We start from the raw sequence: 26,171 nt of genomic DNA, 5'->3' as shown, positions 1-26,171 counted from the left end.
CCAAGCCCAGGCTGGGTCAGATTGTCCCTCTCTGCACCTGTCATATCTGCCACCCTACAGTTCTCTTTCCTGTCCCTCCCCTAGACCGTGAGCTGCTCAAGGGAAATGCCATGAACAGTGAATTCACCTGCATTTGCCTGAGTGCATGAATGGTGAATTCACATGAATGGTGCATAGTTCCAGGCATTTAGTAAGCTCCCAATAGGTGCTGAGTGGACCGGTGGGTGGGTGGATGGATGGATGGATGGATGGATGGAATTTATTCTTGTAAAACATTGGAATTCTGGGAAATGTTGAACTTGATCTTTATGTAAAACGCCTTTGTTACTGTTTGGTGTGCAGCTGTCTCATCCTGAAGGCTACGGGGGCCTCATTTTTACCAGCCCCAGAGCAGTGGAAGCAGTGGGACTGTGTTTGGAGAAAGACAATAAAACTGAAGGTAAGTGGGGGTGGGGGGAGGGCGGGTACCTGGGTGGTTCGGTCAGTTAAGCACCTGACTCTTGATTTTGGCTCAGGTCGTGGGATCGAGTCCCGCATGGGCCTCCAGCGCTGAGTGTGGAGTCTGCTTAGGATTCTCTGTCTCCTTCTCTGTCCCCCCTCCCCTGCTAGCATTCTCGCTCTCAAAACAAAAACAAACCCAAAACCTGAAGGTAGGGGAGACACTGTGGTGAATTCCACTGGACTTTACTCCGATTCTTCCCACTGGGGATATCAGATTCCAGAAATAGCTGCCCTTCAGGTTTGAAAAATCTCAATGACTTTTAGTTCAAAAAAGTATTCAGGTACCAAGTCACTTCACGTTCGTGTAAACTTTGGAGGAAGCAGAAAATGACCTTTCTCCTTATAAGCTGACTCTTAATGTCCCACACAAAGTGACACATTAACCCGGTAGCCTTCTACCACTACGCCTAGTGGCGCCGTGTCACAGATACTGCTTTGGGACACAGGTGACAGGGCTGGCTCCTGAAGTCCCCAGTCCCTGGGTAGTTCACCTGCCAGGTGATCCTCTTTGTCCTCAGCATATACTGGCTGCAGTCTCTTTCCTCAAGGGGATGATGAGAAGACCCAACAACTTTGAGAAAATGGTCCGTGCATGCCAGGCACTTAATGACAGGACCATCCCTTAAACCCTTCTTCCTACCTCCTTCTCTCGCCATCAGAACATGTGAACAGGGCCCAGGTTTCAAACTGAACAGCCACGTTAGTCTTTGCAGTCAGACCACTTCGTGGCCAACATTTGTGGAGTGCCTAATGCGTACCAGGCCCTGTTAAACACTTTCCATTTGTTACCTCATTTATCACTAGACTGCTGGCCAGAGGCATATGTACGGTGGTCCTGTTTTACAGATGACAAAGCTGAGGCTTGGGAAGCGCTTGTCCAAGGCCATGGAACCAGTCGGTGCACAGCCAGGCTTCAGACCCAGGCGTGACCAGCCCTAGTTATTCTAAGCAGTGGAGGCAGCAGTCAGGGGTCATTACAGAATGGCTTTGCAGCAAGTTAGGCCTGGGTTCAGATGGCCACTCTGACCTTGGCGAGTTCCTTGACCTCACTGAGCCTTGCTTTCTTTGTCTGTAAAGTGGGCATAATAAATAATCCTTCCATCCCAGGATCATCACTTCTTTTTTTTTTTTTTTAATTTTTTAACGTTTTAGTTTTATTTTTTGAGAGACAGAGAGAGAGAGAGAGAGCATGAGCAGGGGAGGGGCAGAGAGAGAGGGAGACACAGAATCCAAAGTAGGCTCCAGGCTCCAAGCTGTGTGCACAGAGCTTGAGGCGGGGTTTGAAACCATGAATGCAAGATCATGACGTGAGCTGAAGTCAAATGCTCAACTGACTGAGCCACCCAGGTGCCCCCAGGATCATCACTTCTAACTACTAGCTAGCTAAACTTACCAAGTGCCTTCTCTGTGCCAGACCCCATACTAAATGCTTTACCCCTGAGGTAGAATATGACTCACCAGAGCTTGAAGAGCAGAGGGTATGAAGCTTGCTAAGACCACAGGGTCTGTAAGTTGTAGACTGGTGATTCCAGCTACCAGTCTGAGTCCCAAAAAGAAGCATTCAGGATGTTGCCTGGCACATGGCAGGCTAGTGGGGAATAAGTGGCAGTGGTGAATGGTTATTGGCTCTCTACAGTTAATTAGGCTTCTGTTATAAGCTAAAAAATCACCTTCTTGATGGTGGTGTATACACATTCACCTCCTGCTAAAGAGAAATAGCAGCTACGAGGCTCGGAGAATGGTTTGCTCACATGCGATAGGTAATTTTCAGATAAATATTATTTACATGGGTCGGGGAGGAAAGAAGGTGAAACTCAATCCCCGGTTACTTTTGCAAAAGAAATTACCCCCAGGGCACCTGGCCAGCTCAGTCGGTAGAGCATCCAACTCGACAGTGGGATGTAAATTCAAGCCCCATGCTGGGTGTAGAGATTACTTTAAAAAAATAAAAATCTTTAAAAAGAGGTAAATAAAAGGCGATTTCCAATGGGAGTGCAAAGGGTTGTGTCACACTTAAATATAAGGGAGAGTTCTGCTCATAACTGGATTCTAAGAAGGGAGAGCGCATATTTTCTTGTCTTCTAAAAAAGTGTTCGATACTGAACACTGCTCAATATTGAGCCCCCAGTGCCCTGATGTATTCGTACAACCCATTTTCTCTTTGTAGGTCTTTAATCCACATTTAGAGATGTTTGTTTTTGTCGTAAAATGGTAGTGTTCTCCATTAAAGTGTGTCTGCTATGAACTTGAAATGTATTATCTTTCTTTGACCTAATGGAAACATGAGTCCTCTCCTCGGAGATCACAGCTTCTTGACTGCTTCTAGATTTAGGTCCCAAATAAAACCAGTTGTATTGCTTTATTAGATATTAAGTTGCCACCTTTCAATGACCAGTGACTTTTTCTTTAAAAGTCTAAATTTTTAGGGGCTGGTTCATTCAGAAGAGCATGTGACTCTTGATCTCAAGGTCATGAGTTTGAGCCCCAAGTTGGGTGGAGATGTGACTAAAAAAAATTTTTTTTATTAACTGTAAGTCTAGATTTTTACATTAAAAAATTTTTTTATTAGAGAGAGATAAAGAGAGAGAATCTGTGAGTAAGGGAGGAGAAGGAGGGAAAGAGAGCATCCCACGACCCTGGGATCATGACCTGAGCCAAAATCAAGAGTCAGACACCCAACCTACCCAGCTACCCAGGCACCCCTAGATTTTAAATTTTTAATGTCACCCTTCAAATCAATTCTTCAAGTCATATTTGTTCTCTGGTACACACTAAAAATGCTTCTAGTGCCAACTGTGGAAACGAGTTAATATTTTACTCAAGGCATACTGAAACATTTACCAAGGTGATTTTTAAAAATTTGCCTGCTGAATACGAACAGAATAAAAATGGAATTTTAGTTTGAGACGCTTCTCTTTATATTTGGTCATTAATAGTTTGCCTTGTTCACAAGCGTCTTAGGATGAACAGGCAGCCTCGGGCAACGGTGCAAATGGCCACCATGATATCTGCAGCTCACGTATCATTCCATGTTTTACAGTCTGGAAACACTCTCTGAAAGAAAAGTGGAATGCTAAGTCAGTGTACGTGGTCGGAAGTGCTACCTCTTCTCTAGGTAAGCAATCCAGGTAAAGGTAAAACACCACAGAATTATTGCGATATTATGTATGTGTTGGTCTTTGTCCCAGTACCTGGCACAAAGCTCCTTTAGGAGGTTTTAACCCTTGGTATTTGCTAAGTGATAAGAAAGATGAAGTTATTCATAACAGACCTCTTTCAGTTACACCTGAGTTTATATTAATGAGGTGCCTTTTGGAAAACTGCAAAGGATGGGGGCGCTGGTTGCCAGGGGAACCAACCTTGGGATTAGAGAGGGTGATCTCCTGTCTCCCCCACCTCCAAGGAAGAGAGTGGGGCTGGAGGTTGAGTTAATCATCAGCGACCAGTGATATAATTCATCGTGCCTGTGTAATGAAACCTTCATAAAACCCAAAAGGATGGTGCCCCGACAGGTGCTGGGAGGGTGGTGCACCTGGAGGGGGTGTGGAAGCACTCTGCACCCGCCCCCCTTGCTCTGCGCATCTCTTCCATTTGTGTCCTTTGAAATATCCTTTGTAATAAGTAGGCAATAGTTAGCAAACCATTTGCCTGAGTTCTGTGAGCAAATGATCCAACCCAACCCACATTCGCTAACCAGAGTACCAAAGCATGACTATGGTAATAGCGGAGAGCATAGGAGAGAAAACCAAGGGTTTTTCATTCCGCAATGCCTTAGCCTTATTTAAAAAAAAAAAAAAAAAAAAGATGTGCTCGCTTCGGCAGCACATATACTAAAATTGGAACGATACAGAGAAGATTGGCATGGCCCCTGCGCAAGGATGACACACAAATTCGTGAAGCGTTCCATATTTTTGGAAACCATCAAAACCTTAGAGGAGAAAGCAGGAAAAGACCTCTCTGACCTCAGCTGTAGCAATCTCTTACTCGACACATCCCCAAAGGCAAGGGAATTAAAAGCAAAAGTGAATTACTGGGACCTTATGAAGATAAAAAGCTTCTGCACAGCAAAGGAAACAACCAACAAAACTAAAAGGCAACCAACAGAATGGGAAAAGATATTTGCAAATGACATATCGGACAAAGGGCTAGTATCCAAAATCTATAAAGAGCTCACCAAACTCCACACCCGAAAAACAAATAACCCAGTGAAGAAATGGGCAGAAAACATGAATAGACACTTCTCTAAAGAAGACATCCGGATGGCCAACAGGCACATGAAAAGATGCTCAACGTCGCTCCTCATCAGGGAAATACAAATCAAAACCACACTCAGATATCACCTCATGCCAGTCAGAGTGGCCAAAATGAACAAATCAGGAGACTAGAGATGCTGGAGAGGATGTGGAGAAACGGGAACCCTCTTGCACTGTTGGTGGGAATGCAAATTGGTGCAGCCGCTCTGGAAAGCAGTGTGGAGGTTCCTCAGAAAATTAAAAATAGACCTACCCTATGACCCAGCAATAGCACTGCTAGGAATTTATCCAAGGGATACAGGAGTACTGATGCATAGGGGCACTTGTACCCCAATGTTTATAGCAGCACTCTCAACAATAGCCAAATTATGGAAAGAGCCTAAATGTCCATCAACTGATGAATGGATAAAGAAATTGTGGTTTATGTATACAATGGAGTACTACAGGGCAACGAGAAAGAACGAAATATGGCCCTTTGTAGCAACGTGGATGGAACTGGAGAGTGTGATGCTAAGTGAAATAAGCCATACAGAGAAAGACAGATACCATATGGTTTCACTCTTATGTGGATCCTGAGAAACTACAGAAACCCATGGGGGAGGGGAAGGAAAAAAAAAAAAAAAAGAGGTTAGAGTGGGAGAGAGCCAAAGCATAAGAGACTCTTAAAAACTGAGAACAAACTGAGGGTTGATGGGGGGTGGGAGGGAGAGGAGGGTGGGTGATGGGTATTGAGGAGGGCACCTTTTGGGATGAGCACTGGGTGTTGTATGGAAACCAATTTGACAATAAATTTCATATATTAAAAAAAAAAACACTATAGTTCAAAATACGATTTTTTGCTTATTAAATTTACAAATAACTAGTTAAGTATAGAATGCCGCTGGTAAGGGTACAGTGAAACAAATATATTCAAATATTGCTAAGTAGCATTAAGAACTGGTTCATATGTTTTCAGAAATACTTGATCAGTATGTATCAAAAGCTCTATTACATTGGCACCTGGCTGGCTCAGTAGGTAGAGCATGGGACTCTTGATCTCAGAGTTGTAAGTTCAAGCCCCATGTTGGGCATAGAGCTTACTTAAAAAAAATGAAGTAAAATCTTTTTTTTCCAGTTATTAAATATTTATTCAATGTAGTTCTTAAGTTCTATTACAATGGAAATTTTGAATTTTTCATTGGTGCCTAAGTTATCGGCTTAAGAGACATGGTACCCTGGCTCCAGAAAACTCTGACTAGGCTTATGTAGTGGGTTCAGGGCAGGACCCTATAAACTCACACAGCGTTCTGCATTGGGTTTGTCCCCATATTGAAATTCTTTTTTTTTTCAATTTAACTAAATTTCTTTTTTTTAATTTAAACCCAAGTTACTTAACATACGACGCAATAATGATTTCAGGAATAGAATTTAGTGATTTATCACTTACATATAACACCCAGTGCTCATCCCAGCAAGTTTAATGCCCATCACCCATTTAGCCCATTCCCCCACCCATAAAATAAAATCTTTAAAAAATAAGAAAAAATTTTAAAAGCTCTATTACAAGGTTTGTACCCTTTGGCCCACTAATCCCTTTTCTGATAAATCTAGACAAAGGTAATAATCCAAAATAAAAATTAAGTGTTTTTATTTTTATTATTATTTTTTTAATGTTTATTTTTGACAGAGAGAGAGACAGAGCATGAGTGTGGGAGGGGCAGAGAGAGAGGGAGACACAAAATCTGAAGCAGGCTCCAGGCTCCGAGCTGTCAGCACAGAAACCAACGCGGAGCTCGAACACATGAGCTGTGAGATCATGACCTGAGCCAAAGTCGGATGCTCAACCGACTGAGCCACCCAGGTACCCTTGAAGTGGTTTTTATATGAGACTGTATCATAGCATTAGTTATAGTCATGAAAAAAGGAAAGCCCCCAAAAGGGAAACAGTAATCATCTATGTGATGATTATGTAGCTTCTTCTTTTACATACTTTTTATTTGGAAGGAGATTTACAGAAAACTTAACAATACAAAGAACTCAGTCTTTCCTGGACTCCTGGAGAGTAAGTTGCCAACATGATGCCCCCATCACCTGCAAATATTTGAGTGTAGATTCCCCACAGAGACATTTCTGTATAGCACAACCATCAAATTTAAGAAATTAACACACATATATTGGTACCTCCTAATTCTCACTAACCTCTCTCATAGCTGAAGGGTTAAGTTCCAAATCACGTCTTACATCTCATCAGGTCTTGTTAGTTTCCTGCAGGTTGAAACAATGCCTCCATCTGTCTTTGGCTTTGTGACCTTGACACTTTCAGAGTACAGACCGTTTGTTTTGTAGACGGTCCCCCAATTCAGGTTTGTCTGATATTTTTCGCATCATTACATTCATTCAGGTTATATATGTCTGGCAGGAATATCACAAGCAATGCTGGTTTTCTCCTTGACGCTTACCCATCATTCCGATTTGCTCTCTTACTGGGAATGTCCTTTGTCATCCCTTGATTTAGGTGATGTGAGGCTTCTCCACTGTGAAGCTACTGTTTTTCCCCTTGAAATTAATAAGTGCTTTGTGGGGAGCTAGTTCGAGAATATATGATAATGCATTCTTTCTTTCTTTTTTTCTTGAGTAGTCTCTCCACCCAATGTGGGGCTTGGGCTCACAACTCCAAGATGAAGAGTCACATGTTGTACCTATTGAGCCGGTCAGGTGCCCCTGATTAATTGTCATCACACTTTCAATTTATTCAATTACTTATTTATATCAGTATGGATTCGTGGTTTCCTCGTTTAAAGATTACAACCCATTACTATTTATTTTATTGCTCACATTATCCCTGATGTGGCCATTGGCAACCCCTTTAAGGTGACTTCTGTGTCCTTTTGGCATGTCCCATCATTCTTTGAATCCTTCCTCCTTGGCTGGTGCAAAAAGATGTTCCCGGTATGTTCTGTCTTTCCTGTCACAGCCCTGAAATCAAGCATTTTTCCCTAAGAACCAGGGTTCCTGTTAGTGGAGAGGGTTATTTAGAAGCCGTCATGTGGCGGCTCAGTGTATTCATCACCCTTGGACTTCACTGCTCATAGTCATTTTCAGCACACAGAGACAGGGAATACATAATTTTACACACACACACATCCCAATGTTCACATATACTCATTTACATTGGAAACCATGAGTTTATTCCACCACCTCCAATTACAGTCCGACACCACAGGGCTTATTCTGGGTCTTTCACTTCTATATTTGTGGCCCCCATCTCTGACAGGGAAAAACCTAATACATTTACCTATTTGACCGGTGTCCCTATAAGGAATCAGTCTCCCCTGGCCCCACCCTCACAGGGTTTCTGACACCCCACATCGGTCACTCCTCCACAATGACACTCACGTTACTCTGCCCCACCTAAGGGCCTTCGGACCGAAATGTTCAAAAGGAGAGGGGGGAGCAGAGAGGCTAGGGGGTATTTTCAAATGATTTTGAAGGATTTTTATAGCATAGGAAAGATACAGTATATAACATTAAGGAAAAAGCAGGAGGCAATACAGATAGATATCTGATATAATTTCACTTTAATCAAAAAATGCAGGGACTATACTATACCAGAGAGTCCTCTCTATCCTCCAAGGAGCCTGAAAGGAGCAGGGCCTCACGGAGATACTTGCCGGAGTATGTAATGTTCGTAACCAAATCAGTCACAACAGGCAAAAGGTGGAAACAACCCAAATATCCATTGACAGAAAAATGGAGAGATAAAATGTGGCATATGCAGGCCACAGAACATCATGCAGACATAAAAAGCAAGGAAGGGTGCCTGGGTGGTTCTGTTGGTTAAATGTCTGGCATTGGCTCAGGTTGTGATCATGGTTCATGAGTTTGAGCCCCACACTGTGGCTTTGGATCCTCTGTCTCCCTCTCTTCCTGTCCCTCCCTTTTTCGAGCTCACTCTCTCTCTCTCTCTCTCTCTCTCAAAAATAAACATTAAAAAAAGGAAGGAAACTCTGACATATGCTACAATATGGAGGAACCTTGAAAACATTGCACTAAGTGAAATGAGCCAGATGCAAAAAGATAATGATGCCGTATGATTCCACTTATATGAGGCTCATAGAGCAGTCAAACTCAAAGAGACCAAAGGTACAGTAGAGGTTTGCAAGGCCTGAGTCAGGGGAAGTAGGAAATTATTGTTTAACTTGGTGTAGAGTTTCTATTTGGGAGGATGAAGAAGTTCTGTAAGTGGATACTGGTGGTGGTTGTGAATGTACTTAATGCCGCTGAGTTATACACTTACAAATGGTTAAAATGGTAAATTCTACGTTATGTATTTTTACTACCGTAAGAACAAAACCTGAAAGGAAATAGCCAAACATTAAAGGTATTTATCTCCAGATGGTGGTATTACAATGGTTTTTATCATTTTTAAAATACTTTCAACATTATCCAAACAGTCTTGAAATCGCTATTTAAAAATTTTTTTTAATGTTTATTTTTGAAGGAGAGAGACACAGAGTGTGAGTGGGGGAGGGGCAGAGAGAGAGGGAGACACAGAATCTGAAATCGGCTCCAGGCTGCGAGCTGTCAGCACGGAGCCCGACGCAGGGCTCGAACTCACAAGTCTTGAGATCATGACTGAGCCGCACAGGTACCCCATATGTTATTTTTAAAGCACAGAGGTGAACAGTGAATCATTAAAAGTCAACCTTACAAATGAACATAAAAATTAAGCATTTGGGGCACTCGGGTGGCTCCGTCGGTTAAGCATATATCTTCGGCTCAGGTCATGATTTCATTGTCGAGAGTTTGAGCCCCACATTAGGCTCTGTGCTGACAGCTCGGAGCCTAGAGCCTACTTCGGATTCTGTGTCTCCCTCTCTCTCTGTCTCTCTCTCTCTCTCAAAAATAAATAGACGTTAAAAAAACTTTTTTTAAAGTAAGCATTAGGGGTGCCTGGGTGGCTCAGTTGGTTAAGTGACCAACTTCAGCTGAGGTCATGATCTCACAGTTTGTGAGATCGAGCCCCGTGTCAGGCTCTGTGCTGACAGCTCAGAGCCTGGAGCCTGCTTCGGATTCTGCGTCTCCCTCTCTCTCTCTGCCCCTCCCCTGCTCATGCTCTGTGTCTTTCTGTCTCTCGATAATAAATAAACGTTTAAAAAAAAATTTTTTTTTAAAGCATTAAACAATGCTTAGCAATTATGAGTAAATCAATGTACCGCTTTGTTGCAAAACAGTTCAGTTTGTCCAAATGAATTTTGAAACACTGGGGGAAGTTGCGGCATGAGTGAAAGTAGTTTAAAAATGAAAAGCCCTCTTTCCAGAGAACAAAATGACGTAAGGCGGACACCAGCTGCGAGCTGCCTGTCTAATTAAGAGCTGATGCTTAGCTTTTCAGTACAGTGCGACTTGTGCCTGGGAGCCCTGCAGATCAGCAGAGGGGGAATCAGGCCTTGGTTGCCAAGGAAACCGCCCCCACTCCCCCCCCCCCCAATCAGTTAAGACCTTGCTCGCACCTTCTTTTGCTGTTTTCTGAAGTAGAAGAGGGAAGCAAATCATAGAGGCAATTTCCGACCATCAAAGACAGTGTGTTTGTAAATTGTTCCATTTTGATTCTTGTGCTGCCTTCAGTCTGGTCTCGTGCTTTGCATCTCACTGTTCTGTCAGGTGAGAAGAAAACCCCACAGCGGAAGCGGCGACACGGGAAGAGAAAGCCGAGACGGAGCTGGCAGGCGTGCGCCAGCATCCCGTGTGGCCCAGGCGGCAGGGCCTGGTCCGATGGGGACCCGCTGGCCCCAGCCTGCTCCCTGTTCATTCAGCTGTGAAGGAAAAGGGCGCGTTCTAAATGCTAGAAACATTATGACCAGAGGAGAGATGTAATTCGAATTTCGCAGCTGTAAAAAAAATCTCCTGGGAGAGGAGACCCTGGCCGGCTCTGTTGGGCCCCACACTGGGCGCAGAGATTACTTTGAAAGAGAAGGGAAAAAAAATCTCGTTGGAGAAACCAATCGGTCTTAACATGGAAGTCAATCACCCAACTTTGGAACCTTCTTAGTTCACTTTGCAGACACGATGTGCACAAGGAGCTCCCTCTGGCAGGTGCAGGGAAGAGGACTTCCTTGAACGCCTGGACGTTTCTGTTGATCCTGAGGCTCAGCCAAGAGACTGGAGAGTTAGAGGACGTTAAACACTGACAGCCGGAGGAATCCAGGCCCGTGTGTTAGTCATCATCTGCTGCGTAACCCATTGCCCCAAAACGTAGTGGCTAGAAACAACAAGCATCTAATTGCTCACAGTTTCCTTGAGGCAGAAATCTGGGAATGGCTTAGTTGGGTCCCTCCGGCTCAGTGTCTGTCACCAGGCCGCAGACACCTCGAGGCTTGACTCGGGGGCTCTGCTTCCAAGACCCTGCACGTGGACCCACCGCCCAGCCGTCACGTGGTCCCCTCTAAAGGGCTACCTCCCAGCCCTGCTGTGAGACAGTCCGAGAGCCAGCGAAAGAGAGCATCCAAGCCAGAAGCCAGTCTTTCCATAATCAGGCTTGCAAGTGACACCATCTCCCTTCTGCCACCTTCCTTTCGTTTGAGTGGAGTCAGTCCAGCCCACACCCAAGGGGAGGGGATGCCACAGGGGTGTGAGCACCGAGGTGACTGGGAGCCTTTTCACAGGAGCCCCTCTGGCTCCCCCAGAAGCTGTGGATCAGGGCAGGAGACGGAAAGGTAGGGATGTGTCTCACAGTGGAAATGGAAACCGGGTCCGGTGAGCATCAAGTAGTCAAGGTCCGTCAGGGAAACGTGTCTGTGTCTCTTCATAAATACTGACTCGACTCACAGTCCTGTAGATATTATTAACTACTAATAGATGGAGACTATTTTGTAAGTCTGTTGTTGGTCTGCATAAAACCTCTGAGAACGTCAGTTTGGTTGGAAAGTTTCTGCTTATTTTAATAAGATTTCCATTTGTATCGAAAAAGCAGCGTTGGTTGGCTGCGGGCTGATCCCCTGCGGCTCAGCCGGCCTCCCTGGGGGGAAGCCGCCTCCCTGGCCGCCCAGAAGTGGGGTCCCCTAGCTCCCCCATCTGACTGCCAGTCTGGTGCCTGGGAGCCACTGAGTGGCCCTCATTACTTGGCCTTGTCGACCCGGAACAATTCCTCCGTGGAGCACAGCTTAGCACTGAACAACTCAGGACTCGGACAGACGCTGTGTAAGGTAACTTCACTCTGAGGTGTGTATGTGCACCGTCGGAATGAATTACCGTCTACACCTACTCGTGTAAGTCCTACTGCCATTTCTGCGTCCCCGTCACACGTCAGGCACTGCGCTGTGCACTTTATGTATGTCTTTTCACAAGGAAGGTCTTACTAAGCCCATTTTCCTGACTTAAAAAAACCAAGCCTAGGGGCGCCTGGGTGGCTCAGTCGGTTGAGTGTCCGACTTCAGCTCAGGTCACGATCTCGCGGTCCGTGAGTTCGAGCCCCGCGTCGGGCTCTGGGCTGATGGCTCAGAGCCTGGAGCCTGTTTCCGATTCTGTGTCTCCCTCTCTCTCTGCCCCTCCCCCGTTCATGCTCTGTCTCTCTCTGTCTCAAAAATAAATAAAAACGTTAAAAAAAAATTTTTTTTAAAAAAAAACAAAAAAAAAACCAAGCCTAAGAGAGGAGGTGTGATTTACCAGTCACACGCCTCGAAAGTGGTACAGATGGGGTGCCCAGTTGATGAAGCATCTGACTTTTGATCTCGGCCCAGGTCACATTCTCGTGGTTCGTGGGACTGAGCCCCGCATCGGGCTCTTTGCTAACAGTGCAGAGCCTGCTTGGGATTCTCTGTCTCCGTCTCTGCCTCTTCTCCACTCATGCTCTCTCTCTCTCAAAATAAATAAATAAACTTTAAAAACAAATGTGTAAAAAAAAAAAGAAAAGCAAATGGTACAGACATCGTTCAAATCCCTGACTGCGTTTTCCAAAGCCACCATGACCCACTGGCCTAAGCACGCAGATGTCCTTCCACTTCTAAACCCTATCTGTTTTTTTTAGTATTTTTCATTGCTCTGCTTTCCCACTCATTCTGGGAGAATACTGAGGTCTTCTTACCCCTAACCTTGTTAAAATGTCTTCAAAGCCCATTTGCTGACTCTTACGGATGTGCTTTCGCACTAAGAATTGTCTTACCTTCACATAACCACACGGTACCTTTCGCCATAGGCCTCTGCCAGCAGGGGGGCTCACCCCCCGGTTTACAAGACCCCCCCCCCCCCCCCCCCCCCCCGGACTGGATGCGCTGTGGCAGTCCTTGCCTCAACCTCCTAAATGTAAACAACATGATGGCAGGTTTGTCCGGGATCAAACTGGCTTGTTCCACCCCCGCTGTGAATAAGCTTCAGCTGCACTGTCCCTATCACCTGGGGAGGCCTTGAAGGTGGCCTTGCCTGGCCCGGGTGCTGGCTGAAATGCTCGTACCCCTGACAGCTGAGCCAGCCCTGCCGCCTCAGGGATTGAGACCTTCTGGCAAACATTCATTCCCCTAATCTTCTTTTTTTTTTTTTTTTTTAAGTTTATTTTGAGAGAGGGAAAGAGAGCACAGGAGAGGCAGAGAGAGAGAGAGGGAGAGAGACAATTCCAAGTAGGTTCCACACTGTCAGCACAGAGGCTGATGTGGGGCTCAATCTCACGAACCCACGAACCGTGGGATCATGACCTGAGTCGAAATTGGGAGTTGGACACTTAACCGACTGAGCCACCCAGGCGCCTCCCCACCCAATCTTTACTGAGAGCCCCTGTGGGCTGCAGGCAGGCCGCACAGCCCAGTCCCTGTGCTCGCAGAGACAGAGAGGACAGGCGCTGGACAGCTCAGGGTCCCAGCTGCCTCCTCTCGGGACCAGACATCCCAGGGTTGTGCGGGGACGAAATGCGTCAGGCCTCGCTCCGCACAGCCAGGCGGCAGTGGGAGAGGCCAGGTTCTGGGTCTGGTTCCTCTTGTCTAGTTAACTCAGGAAGAAAGCGTATGAATGTCAACACTAAGTACTTATGTCCCAGTTCACTTCCTGGGAGGTTTTCAGGGTTTTTGGTGAACCGAGACCTCCCCGGTTCAATCAGAGGAGGCGGCCCAGCCTGGGCTGGCCGTGCAGCATTCAGAGGGGCTCTACCTGAACAGAGTTCACAGCTGCATGTGACTTTTGTCCCCCGGACTCAGGACACTTGAAATGACCTGTAAATTAAAAGCTGACGGTGCTTACGTTAAAGCTGCAGTTTGTGGCCTAAGTGGAAAGCCCGCAGCACCCATGTCCGGGAAGGCCCACACCCTGTGAACGGGTAGTGGGAGCTGACGGAGCTGTGCCCTTGGCCCTTCCTACATCAGCATCCTCCGCGGTGGCCAGTGTTCCCCGCGTGGCAAAGGGCGGGGGGAGCCTGGGTGTCTGCTTCTGCTCCCTTCGTGACAGCGGTCTCTCAAAGCAGCTGGGATGCCCCTCACCCCAGATGACCCGCATTCGCGGTGCCGTGGGTCCCCGTCGGCGGGTCACTGTGAAACCTCTCCCGCCGTCCCTTCCATTTCAGTCTGGCCATGTCAGCCCGAGACACCTTTCTGGATGGGGGCTGGCCTTGTCTCCCTAACAACAGGAGGGCTGTCTCTGCCCTGTGAGAAGTAAAAAACCCCAAATGCTCACCACCTGCTTACTGGCTGATGAGAAAGGCCTTAGGTGGCCGCGGTCTGCTCCCACCCTCTCCTGGATTCCTTAAAGCGGGTCCCTCGTGGCTGGCGTCTTGTCTGGTAGATGAGCTCATTGGGGTGCAGAGGAATGGGGGCGTGACCCAAAGTCACACGTCCAGGAAAGGTGGGGCCGGGACCCAGCACCCTCACCTCTGACAGTGCCCGTGGGCCTCTGGTACCAGCCTTCAGGAGAGACTTTCTCTGTGATTCGTAAAGCACCTGCCTTTGTATTCGCACATTAACAACACGGGAACAGAGGTCTTCGACAGCCATGTGAAAACGTGCATTTCTTGGTTTGTTTTCCAGTGAATAAAATCGGCCTGGACACAGAAGGAGAGAGCTGTGGAAATGCAGAAAAGCTCGCAGAATACATTTGTTCCAGTAAGTAGAAAAAGCTCACCCCCAAGTGAAGGCCATTTATTTACGTTGGCTTCTTGGCCTCGCAACCGTCGCCCCGGGAAGGGCCCGTCTCCCCTGTGCATCCTCCGTGGTGACGGGGGTTGGTGTGCCGTGTGCAAGCCGCTCCTGGGACCCCAGGCTCCTGGCCCCGATGTGTGTCTCTGCTTGTCTGAGATTCGAGTCTCTCCGCCCCCTCCACCAAAGGACTCGGGACAATGTGAACGTTACACAAAACAAAATGTTTGGCGACAAGTACAGGGAGACCATCTGTGGTGATTTTGGAGGGAGTGGAGGCGGGCAGGTGCCGCTGGGCACCATCCCTGTGTCTGTGTCTCCTCCTCTCTCCTAGGGGCTGCTTCCTTCTCTGAATTCCCCTCCTCAGAGCGGCCCCCACCCCCACGAGCACGTCCCCGGACGGCGTGTGGCCGCCGTTTGTAGGTGTCGCTGGTTGCAGACATGTTGCGTTTCCGTGAGGGCTTCACCCTTCATGGAAGTAAAGCTTCGGGGGAACTTGGAGCGAGAGGGGCGGGAAGGTTAAGGGGTGCCCGCAGAGCAGTCCTCCTCGCCATCTCCCCCACCCCCCAGCCTAACCCAGCTGCAGACACTTGCCCTTGCGCCCTTGTCGCCCCCTCCCCATCGGTAAAAGCGGGTCGAATAAGCACCCCACGTCACGGGCCCAGCACGACGACGTATTAGGTACGCAGAGACAACACGTCCAAGATGCCAGCGTGGTGGCCCCCCGGGGGCCAGGGAGCAGGGCAGCAGGACCGAGGGTGCTCCCTTCCTCTCCGGTCGCAGCCACCCCAGCCCTGCTCTTCCCTTTAGTTTGGTGAGGTCTAAGTTTGGAGAAACACTCTTCTTACTAAAGGAGTGTGTTTCCCAGACACTCCCAAAAGCCCTGGGGACAATGGGCGTGACCCTAAGCCAGTGACCCTTTGGGCCCAAGCCCGGTCGAAGCAGGTGCTGGCCTGGGCCGGGGAGGAGGACCGGGCACCCAGCACTGTGTTCCTGTCCCAGGGCAGCACCTCCGGGCCTCCTGCCTCGGGTCTGGGATCCACCATGCCACCCGAACCGCGGTGCCTCGGGGACTCTCAGACACGACAGTCGAGGGCCCACGACTCTAGTGGCCGGTCCCATGGCTGCTCCCGGCACGTTGTCCCGTCCAGCCTCCTGCACAACCCTCCCACCTCTGCTTGTCCCCCCCTCCCCCGACGGTGCTGCCCGCGGACGTCCCGTCCCTCGTGTAGTTCCCGTTAAGCACAGCCCCTCACGACAGGGCTGCCATAGGCTGTGCTCCTTCTACACATTACTGTCCCAAAGACCCTGACCCTCTTTCGGGCACCCGCTCACTGTACACATGCCATTCGTATCTCCTCTGTCATTTAACCCGCTCCGGCCTTGTGAGGGTCGCTGGTCTGTGTCGCCTCCTCCCTGGTGCCCCCCAGCCCCGCAAAGGGCCCGGCACACAGGTGTTCCCATGCGGCATTTGCCGAATGCTGTCAGACTGTTCCAGCTTGACGGGAGGGCACGTGGAGGGTGAGGCAGGGGAGGGCTTGGCCAATGCCGGCCGGCCTGTCGGGGCTGAGAAGCCCTTTAGCATCAGCATGGGCGTGCCGCTGCCCACCGCTGCCCAGCCAGGTGTTGAAACAGCAGCGGGAATTATGCCGGGGGTCCAAGGGTGAGCACGGTCCCGGGCACCTCGGGGTCCTCAGGCCCATGGCACTGTTTCGAGGGTCACTGAGCCTCACCTCTTCTGGGGCGAGAAGAATGTCACGACTGGGTTCTTCCCCCAGCCGTTCTTAGTGTGGGTGCACATGTTCCAGAAAGATCCAACTCCAGGCTTTTTATTTCTGATGTTTTCAGGGGATAATGGTCACCATTAAGTGGTAACCGAGCCCTTCTAATGTCTTCATGTAGAAATCACTGTGAACGGTAGCTCTTGGCATTCCCCGTGGAATCAAGTGCCTTGGTTAAGAAGACTCATGATGGGTTCTGTGGGTGGCACGACAATTACTCCTTAACGGAACAGGTGGCTGCCGCCTGCTCCCAGGGCAGACGATCTGGCCGTCCTCATAGCTGATGCACTAGTTCTGGAAAGAGACGGAGGGAAATTGAGTCATTCTTCATCATCAGGTGCAAAGCCATCAAGCTGGTGTTCCTTGCTCTGCATACACAAGGCAGGAAGGATCCGTGTCACTTCTGAGATATCACACTGGTGTTTCAATTAACTGCCTCACGGCGTGAGGGTAGATAGGAGCCTACTCTGCCCTTATCTCAGCAGACACGGCTCCACACTCTTTGCAAAGCCTTTGTGACTTCTCATTCATTACTGGCATGCCTGTGTGTCCTAATAAATTTTTAATTCGCAATTAGAATACCACATAAGAATCCTTCTTGACTGCTAATACTTTAACCTTGGTTTTACCAAGGCATTAATGATTTCCTTCCCCAGTAAGATCTGAAGCTTGATTTGAAAAGCTAAGAATCTACTTGCAGTATTTAGAGTGAACAGGCCAGTTCATAGTTATTGCTTACTTTAGCTGACACTTTTACTCTGTGACAGACACCATTGTGAGCACTTAAAGCTATGAGCTCATTTCATCTGTTGTGTGTGTGTGTGTGTGTGTGTGTGTGTTTTTTTTTTGAGAGATGGAGAGGAAGGGGCAGGGAGAGGGGGGCACAGGGAATCCCACCCTGAGAGTGGAGAGCCCTGATGTGGGGCTTGAACCCAGGAACCGTGAGATCACGCCCTGAGCCAAAACCACAGGTCCGACGCTTAACCGACTGAGCCACCTACGCACCCCAGATAGCTCACTGTTATGATAGAAAACTCTGCCCTCCCAGGGTATCTCCTCTAATGGAAGCGAGAGCAGCAATTAAAATGGTAAAAGGGGGAAGCCAGTTGCAACATTCTGCAGGAGAGAGGGTCCGTCTGAGTCAGAGGGGAGCGCAGTTATTTGAAATGTCCTCTGGATTCGGTGCTGGCAGGCAGACGGCTCCCGCAGCCTCGCAGACTTGCTTGGCTCTTCCTTCCCTCGCCATCAGCCTGTCCGGGTTCCGCACCATGAGCATCTGCCCGCACGGCCTGCTTCTCACAGCAGCGCCTAGGAGGCTGAAATCCCTGGTCACCTGGCAACTGTTGAGCTTTATAGTCATGCGTGTGTCCTCCAGTGAAATGGCGTTTGTAAAAAATCAGCCTTGTTACCTTAATCACTACAGCGACTACTTACGGAGTCCCCGCCCGCCCCATCCCACCGTACAACCCTCTCCTGGGATTTCCAGCATCCTTGCTGTCCTCAGCCCCCACAGCCCTGCAGTCCGGCCTCCTTCCTGTTAAAGGGATGGACAGCCTCGGAGCCGTGTGAGTCCCCATTCTGTTGTCTTCTGTGTCGGGTGAGACCCCTGCCGGGCCCCATCTCTCCTTATCGTCCCAGGAAACACATCACGCCTCTGCGAAATCAGACAGCTTCGGCGTTAACCTATTTAGCGTTGGCCTATTTGTGTTAAAACCCTGCAGGCAATAAACTTATCCCCCGAAAAGAATGAGTTCTTTGCCGCTGGCTCGAAGGGGGTTAGGTCCCAGGAAGGACAGTTGTGGTAGATCTCCGCTCAGCAGCAGGAGAGGATTCAACCAGGACAGTGGTGGTCTTCCTCCCTGGATAATGGTGCCTCAGGTTTTCATGAAGGCAGCTGGGCTGACTGGGCCTGTGCAGCCTGGCCCTCCAGGCCCTGGTGGTGCAGTGAGAAAAGACAGGCGTCTGTCCTCTTCTAGGACACACATGCTAAGCTCCCATCTCCCTTGTTCATGGCCAAGAATCAGAGAATAAGCATATGAGCAGCTCAATACTCTGCTACTTTCAGAAGAGATGCTTCAAAGGGCAGATTCCGGAATCTTCCGAAGGCCCCTTGCACGCTGCTAGGGCTGGGCTTGCTGACAAGGTGGGCCCGTGGTTTCCCTGCTGGATTCTTGAAGCCACCCAGAGCAGGTGGTTGGGGTCTGTGGGAAAGCTTTGGCCCCTGGAGTCCTGCCCCAGCACCTAACACCCACAGAGATGCTGCCACTGAAGGGATGCCTGAGCTCTGGTTAAGAAAACAGCACCTGAACGTGGCTTTAAAAATATGTCTTTATGGATCTCACACGTCATGCATGTAACATTTCTTCACACTGGAAAAAAGAAATCAGTGGGCATTTATCATGTACATTTAAAATTTTCCCCATTCCTTATGTTCTTTTGTATCAGTGCTGATATATACAGAACAGTTCAAAGAAAACATTCACCAATATGTAGTTATTTAATAACTCAAAAGAAGTCTACAGTTATTCCCGTTGTTTAACTGGGTGTTCGTAGAGACGGTGCTAGATGGAAAGAACTTGCTTTGCTCCCTCCTGTAATTGCAGTCTCCAAAGAGGTGTTCAGGGAGGTCTATGGATATAGAAGTGTGCATAAGCAACAGCCATTCAAACTTCTTCCAATTGATGGCTGGATGGATAGAAGGATGGATGATGGCTGGCTGGCTGGATATAGGGGGGAAATGGTTAGTTCTATGAAAATGCTCACATTTGGGGCGGATTCTAACATGTGACAGCCTACTGGTTTCTTGGCTGGTGTTACCTCGAGTTGGTGTTTGGATTTCACACCATCTTCAAGATTCTGCAGAGAGCTTAGAACTGAACACACCCTTAGGTCTTCCTAGAGCGGAGACGGGGAGTGGAGGTGAGAGGCACGGCCGTCCTCAGCAGACGGGGCCCCTACATGGCCACCCAGCAGCCCCTCGGGCCCCTGGCCGGGTGGCCGCCGTCCTGACGGGGACAGTAGACATGCAGCTTGTCTCTGTTTGGGGGTGCTTGCCGGGCCGTGGGTGGCTGCCCTCACCCTGCCACCTCGGGGGCACGAGCCCTGGCTCCAGCCACCTCTGTCGCCGCCACGGCTCCTCCCGAGTTGGGGGGGCGTCTGCAGTGCCGACACCACCCAGCCTCTGGCCTTCTGACTCCAGTGACAGGCAGAGCTCATGCCTGCTGCTCAGGCGCCTCGTCAGCACCAGGGGGGCCGGAGGGGCCTGGCGGGGGGGGGTGGCCCCCGGCTTGTGGGGACACCCGTTTTCTGAGCGCCTCGGCCAAACTTCCTGTGATCTTCCTACGGCAAGGTCAGTGCTTCTACCCACTCAGATGCCGGGTGGCCCGGAGCGGCTCCTCCCCACCCCTGTGCAGACGCACCCCCTTCTCAAAAGCGTTCACAAAGTCCGGTTATTTATCTGCAGGGGAGTCACCAGCATTGCCTCTCCTGTTTCCCTGTGGAACCATCAAAGGGGAAATCCTGCCGAAGATGCTCAAGGACAAAGGTGATGAGAATGCACTGGGGCTCGTGGTCACCCCCTCCCTTGTCCGCCTCCTCGGGTCTACCGGGAGCCTTCGTGGTCAGTGTTTGTGGTCAGCCCCGTAGAGCCCCCTGGGGAGAGGAGGCCGTGGCAGGGGTGGGGGGCAGTGGCAGGCTGCCCCTCAGGAGCCCACAGAGTGTCACTGAGCCTTCGCCACTCCACTGTCACGGTCTAGAGACCAGCCCTCTGCCCCGGCGGCACGTCAGCCCCAGCCACTCAAGTGCTGGGGCAGCGGGGGGAGGGGGGTGGGCAGGGGAGAGGGAGTGTGGCCCACACACCTTCTGTCACGGGCGGGTCTGAGAGCAGAGGGTCATCGGCAGGTTGGAGTGCAGACTTCAGGAGAGACTAAGCCAGGTTTGAACTCTCCCTCTGCTGTTCGTTAGCTGTGTGAGCAAGGGCAGGTCACACGCGGTGCACGTGTCCACATCCCCGCCTGCGGAATGAGCACAACCACAGAGCCTGCCGCCCAGGGCCGCTGTGACGCTAGGTGGCACCAGGCCCGGCTCTCCAAAGGCAAGAAACGCGCGGCGCCGCAGCTCTCCTCTTCCCGCCCTCTGTCCTCGATCTCCAGTGACCCACGTAAAGAATATTCCCCAGGAGGATCTTAGACCCAGTAACGATCCCCCCTGCGTTAAAGCAGAGATCGTGTGTCTTTGGTGGTGTCCTCCGTCTCCTGAACGCTACCGGGAATAATGGCAGAGGACGTTAGGCCGCGGGGTCAGGATCACGGGCTGCCGAGGGCCGGCCGGGCGCCCGGGCACGGTCTGCACCTCAGCTCCCGGCTGCTTGTTCAGGAGAGTTGTGCTGCGCTGTCCCGTCTGCACGGACCGCCCTGCAGAGCAGGGACCCCGCTGCCTTCCTCGTGTAATGAGGCCCGTGTCCTGGTTCTGCTCCTGTCCAGGGATTCCCATGGAAAGCATCATCGTCTATCAGAAGGTCCCACACCCGGGAATCCAGGCGAACCTCCACAGCTACTATTCTCAGCAGGTGCGTGCTGCTCCCCGGGAGACCTCCAGCGGGGCGGGCACCTGTGCGTCGTTCCCCCATCCCCAGCAGTGTGACTTCATCTCCACCTCTGTGAAATGGGACCGGACCGCTCTCTTAAGGTTTTTGTAAGGATTAAAGGAGATAATTTACACGAAGCCATATGCATAGCATCCCAGACATAGTAAGCCTGGGCAGCTGGGGGCCTTGCTGTCGTGCAGGGGGCTGGCAGAGCTATAGGGGCAGAGGCTGGGCCCATACTGGGAAGGCCCACAAAGCCCTCGAGGGGTCTACGTTGAATCTGGGAGGTCACAGGGACCTTTGGAGGCTTCAGACAGGAGAGTGGGCGGCGCCTGTTTGAGTCGAGGTTTTCCGCTCCTGTTTTCAGTAAGACCTCCCTCCCCTCTCCTGGGACAGGCTTCTAGATGCCTTGCTGGTTCTGGATGTCCCCTTAGTGCAAACCAAAAGGCGACGCAGCTAGCCTGTCTTCTGCGTCCTCAGAAGGGGTGCAGAGCGGACAGGGAGCCGGGCTGGACTGCTGCCTTACTGATCAGTGCCACTTTGGCCACATGAGCAGAGGCACACTGTCCACTGGGCCGGGCATGTGGGTCCATAGTGCCCCCATCCTCCGGCCGGCAGCACCATGAGGAGCAGCGCCCAGCCTCCCCAATGGCACCCTGCTCTCTACACAGCGCCTCCCGTGAACTCGGCCTCCAGGGAGCAGAGAAGGCCACGTCCCCCAGGGACCCTCCTGCTGTGGATCCTCAGGTCTGCCTCATGTGGCCTGAGGGCCCAGCCACAGCACTAGGGGAACATTCTCTACCCTTGGCCTATGACAACAGACTGATCTTTCCTCCCTGCAGGGCATCCCAGCGAGCATCACGTTTTTCAGCCCCTCTGGCCTCACCCACAGCCTCAAGCATATTCAAGAGTTATCTGGTGACAACATTGGTCAAATCAAGGTGAGGTATTCAGTGGGCTTTTGGTCTTTAAGGATTTTTAAAAATTTTTACTAATTATCCTAGAGCTTCCGTGTAACGTCAGAGCACTCCTGACCCAGGAGACACCCTGATGCCAGCTCTGGAGCACTGGAAAGGCAGGGTTCTAGAATTCCCAAGCACCGCTTCCTGGCTGGTGCTCCTGGACAAGTTACTTAACCTCTCAGAGCCTGTTTCCTCATTTGTAACATGATGCTTATCCCTCTGTGGCCTGTACAGCACCCCCCGTGGGGGGTACGTTCCAGGACCCTCAAGCAGATGTCTGAAACTGCGGTTAGTACCGAACCCTGATATACTAGGTTTTGTTCTATCACAGACATCCCTGTGGTAAAATTTAATTTATAAATTAGGCACAGTAAGAGATTAACAACAATAACTAACAATAAAAGTTTAACAATACAGTGTAATAAAAGTTCTATCGGCGTGGTCTCTCAAAATATCTTCCTCTAACCACACCCTTCTTGTGACGACGAGAGATGAGAAAAGGCCTACGTGCTGAGCAGAGGGGGGTGAATGACGGAGGCGTGAGGTTACTCCAGACCTGACCACACGGGACACGGAAGGTCATCTGGTCCTGGACCGCGGCTGACCGTGTGTAACTGAAACCACGGAAAGCAAAACCCCGAGTAAGGGGTTTTCCTGATGGATTAGTCTCAGGATTCGATGAGAAAATTCAAGTCAGTCCTTAGCCAGAGCCTGGCACGCACACGAGCATCCTTTCCCATTTTCCCATCTAAGCATCTTGGAATTCATCCTGGAATCTATTCAAAAAGCCATTCCCCTTTTTCGTGTCTTTTAACTCAAAGGATGAAAGTCCCACTTTTTAGGGACTCTGTTTGTCAGGAGCCTACACGTATCACCAGGCCCAGGGGGCCGGTAATGGGAATGCTCTTGAGCCAGCTGCAGAGGGACCGAGGAGAGGGCGGAGGTGACCTGGAGCCCCGGACAGAGGCCGCCAGCACTGTCCCAACTCACGCGGAGTGAGGGCTCTTCCCTTTTATCACAGGATGTCTCGTAGCACACCTGTGGGGTCGGCACCATTTCCCAATTTTGCAGCTGGAGTTAGGCTCAGAGTTGTGCGCCCCGCCCTTGGTCTCCCAGGAAGAAGGGAGAGCCGCAGTTTGAACTGAGGAAGCCTGAGTCCACGTTGTTAGCCTCGGTGATACTCGAGCCATGGCCCGTTGACGGAACATTTCTAGGCAATTATCTTGTCGGATTTTCACACCGTTCCAGGGGTAGAAATCAAGCAGAATCAGGACTTTTGTCCTTATTACAGGCGAGGAAACTGACGCCCAGAGAAGTTAAATGACTTGCCAAAGTCATATGGTGAGCTTCTGGGAGGCCCAGGACTTGCCTTTAGGTCACTGGGGAAAGAGAACGTTGTCTGACTCTTGGGGACAGAAGATTAAAAAGATTAGACCCTCAAGCGCTCAGTGTTAGCGGCTGGCACGCAGTGAGCGGGTACCGTTTTAGAGGCTGGGATAAGCAGGGGTGCCGGGCCGCCCCGGTTCTCGTCCCCCTGCACCACACCGCCCCCCCCGGACGTGGTAGCCGTGCCTGGGTGGCCTGGCAGCCAGTAGCCGACTTCCTGTCTCTACGGACTTGCCTGTTGTGGGATTTCAGGGCCGGCTTCTTTCACTTAGCGTCGCGGCTTCACAGCTCACCCGGCATCCCGACAGGCTCACGCCGTCGGAGTTTCTAGTCGGGAACAACACCAGGGTTCCCAGCAGCCGCTGGCGGTCACTGAGCACTTCTGGTGCCGGGTGCCAGTGGTTACACACACTGCCCCACGTGACCCTCACGGCAGCCGAGGAAGCCTGTTCACCTTGCTGTTTCACAAACGGAGAGACAGAGGCCCGGAGAGGGAGGGTCACTTGCTACGGCCACGATCCTGCGGAGCTGGGATGGGAACCTGCCCCTCTGGCTCCAGGGCCTGGTCTCTCGACTGCTCCATTTTCCTGGGGGCGACCCGTCGGGGCCCCCGCGTGCCCCGGGTGCCTTCCAGACTTTGTGCTCCACTGGGCCCCACCCAGGCGTGCGGAGGTGTGGCCAAGGCGGTGGGCACCAGTGCCGGGGTCCGGCACCCCGGCCCCGCACCGGAGCCGCAGGCTGGCGGGGAGGCTGTAAGGAGGTTGTGCAGGCCAGGCATTGCACGGGTGTGGGGCTGGATTCCCATCGGGAGGCGTGAGCACACACGTTAGGAGCTCACGCGTGAGCAGTGGCGTCCAGACAGGCCACAGGCCCTGCCCCCCCCCCCCCCCCGCCCTCCCGCTCCCGGCCCGGCCTGCAGGTGCACTGAGGTCCCTTCTCTCTCCTCCTGCAGTTCGCCGCCATCGGCCCCAGCACCGCCCGTGCGCTGGCCGCCCAGGGCCTGCCTGTGAGCTGCACGGCCGAGAGCCCCACACCACCAGCCCTGGCCAAGGGCCTCAGGTTGGCACTTCAGGCCCCCGGCTGCTGAGTCACTGGCACTTCCGGCCGCGCGGCTGTCCCGGACCCGGGCGTCGCACCACCACCGCTGCGGGGAAGCCAGGCATCGGCGGGCTCCCTGGACTTCTGCCTCATGCCTCCGCGGACCCGCGGGGACACCGGGAGCGGGGTGGGCCCCAGGGCCGGCGTTGGGCTTGGCCGGCGCCCCCGGCTCCCAGGCCCGGCCGGGGCTCCTCCGGCAGCAGGAAGGAAACCAAATAAAGCACCGGCTCCCCGAGCTGACTGCGTTGTCACTTGCTGCCTGTTGTTTTCACGCAAAGCTGTGTTCGCCGAGGAAACCGATGTGCCCACGTCCTGAGATCCGCCGGCCCTGGTGGGAATGATGAAATCTGCCGCGTAGGAAGTAGTTTCATTCATCTCCTAAAAAGGACCCTCAGGCTCCTGCTGTGTGCGCTGTGGACACTTGCGGTCCGTGTATGGGGAGAGGTTCTTTCCCTCGGAAACCAGACGCAGCGTAGGTCAGGCTGGGCATCTGACAGGCGGGGGGCGTTCAGTTTACTTAGAAAAGGTTTGTCCAGGGGCGCCTGGGGGGCTCAGTCGGTGAAGCGTCCGGCCTCGGCTCAGGTCATGATCTCACAGTCGTGGGTTCGAGCCCCGTGTCGGGCTCTGTGCCGACAGCTCGGAGCCTGGAGCCTGCTTGGGATCCTGTGTCTCCCTCTCTCTCTGCCCCTCCCCACCCCCCCCCACCTCAAAAATAAACATAAAAAAAAAAATTTAAGAAGGGTTCATCTGCAGGCACAGTGCCCCGCAGAGAGGCTTCAGAAATCTACCCCCAACTTTATTTCTGCTTTTAAAATCTTGGCCGGGAACTTGGGCGGGGTTGAATGAAACCTCCGTCTGTCTTTCAGTAATGGGAGCCGGTGCAGGAAAGAGGACTGCGTTACCCGCACGTTGTCTCTTTGGAAGGCGTGCCATAGTGAGCGGTTCCCGCGTGCCACAGCCCCGCACACGGGGCTCTGCCCCTCGTCCCCGTTCCTCTTAATGCCCTGAGGAGCGGACACCACTATTATTCCCATTTCTCCGAGGAAGGAACGGAGACTCAGGGCATCGTAGGACTTGCTCAGGGTCACACGGCTGGCGTGCGACCGGCGGACGAAGGGGACTCGTGTACGTAAGCACGCAGGCCCAGACCAGCAGCGTTCACAAGCCACCTCACATCAAAGTCACCTTAGCAGAAGAGTATGAACCCGGGAATACCTAGTTCTCTAAGTCTTGGCGTGACCTGAACAAGAATTCTGCAGGTGCCGCGGTGACCCCGTAGTTCTCCTCTGTAGTCATTTCTCTGAAAACAGGCCAGAATCCATCCCACCGCTTCTCTCTGATGAGAAAGTCAAATCTGGAGTCAGGAGTTCGGAATCCCTGCCATTCTCAAGGAGCCTTTTTCTCTGCTGGGGAAGAGCCCGGCCCCAGGCAGCACGGTGGTGCCCTCCGGGAGCCCCTGTGGCCAAGGAGCCCCGAGGCCCGCCTACTGAGCCTCCCTGAGGCCTCTGCCCCGG

General features: G+C 51.3%; 1 protein-coding gene and 1 non-coding gene across 6 annotated transcripts in view; both read left to right on the top strand.

Moving 5' to 3' along the window:
- Nucleotides 1–24,897, top strand: part of UROS (uroporphyrinogen III synthase) — a 36,925-nt gene extending 12,028 nt beyond the window's left edge. For 4 of the 5 annotated variants that reach the window (XM_045439212.1, XM_045439210.1, XM_045439211.1 and 1 more), the window contains 7 exons: nt 343–439; nt 3,542–3,616; nt 14,738–14,812; nt 20,090–20,170; nt 21,108–21,193; nt 22,054–22,152; nt 24,512–24,897. In XM_045439212.1, the coding sequence (XP_045295168.1) occupies nt 343–439; nt 3,542–3,616; nt 14,738–14,812; nt 20,090–20,170; nt 21,108–21,193; nt 22,054–22,152; nt 24,512–24,646 (648 nt within the window). In that variant the 3' untranslated portion in view covers nt 24,647–24,897. Of the gene's footprint in view, nt 1–342; nt 440–3,541; nt 3,617–14,737; nt 14,813–15,179; nt 17,211–20,089; nt 20,171–21,107; nt 21,194–22,053; nt 22,153–24,511 lie in introns of those variants that run through there. The other variant, XM_045439214.1, reaches the window with a different exon arrangement.
- LOC123577630 lies at nt 4,308–4,414 on the top strand. Its single transcript, XR_006701973.1, has one exon. It is a non-coding gene; the product is annotated as a U6 spliceosomal RNA (small nuclear RNA).
- Nucleotides 24,898–26,171: the final 1,274 nt, after the last annotated feature.

Source organism: Leopardus geoffroyi, chromosome D2 (assembly GCF_018350155.1).
Source record: "Leopardus geoffroyi isolate Oge1 chromosome D2, O.geoffroyi_Oge1_pat1.0, whole genome shotgun sequence".
In the NCBI taxonomy this organism is placed as follows: Eukaryota; Metazoa; Chordata; class Mammalia; order Carnivora; family Felidae; genus Leopardus; species Leopardus geoffroyi.
Note: the sequence above shows the minus strand (reverse complement) of the source record. Positions and strands in the feature narration are given on the sequence as shown.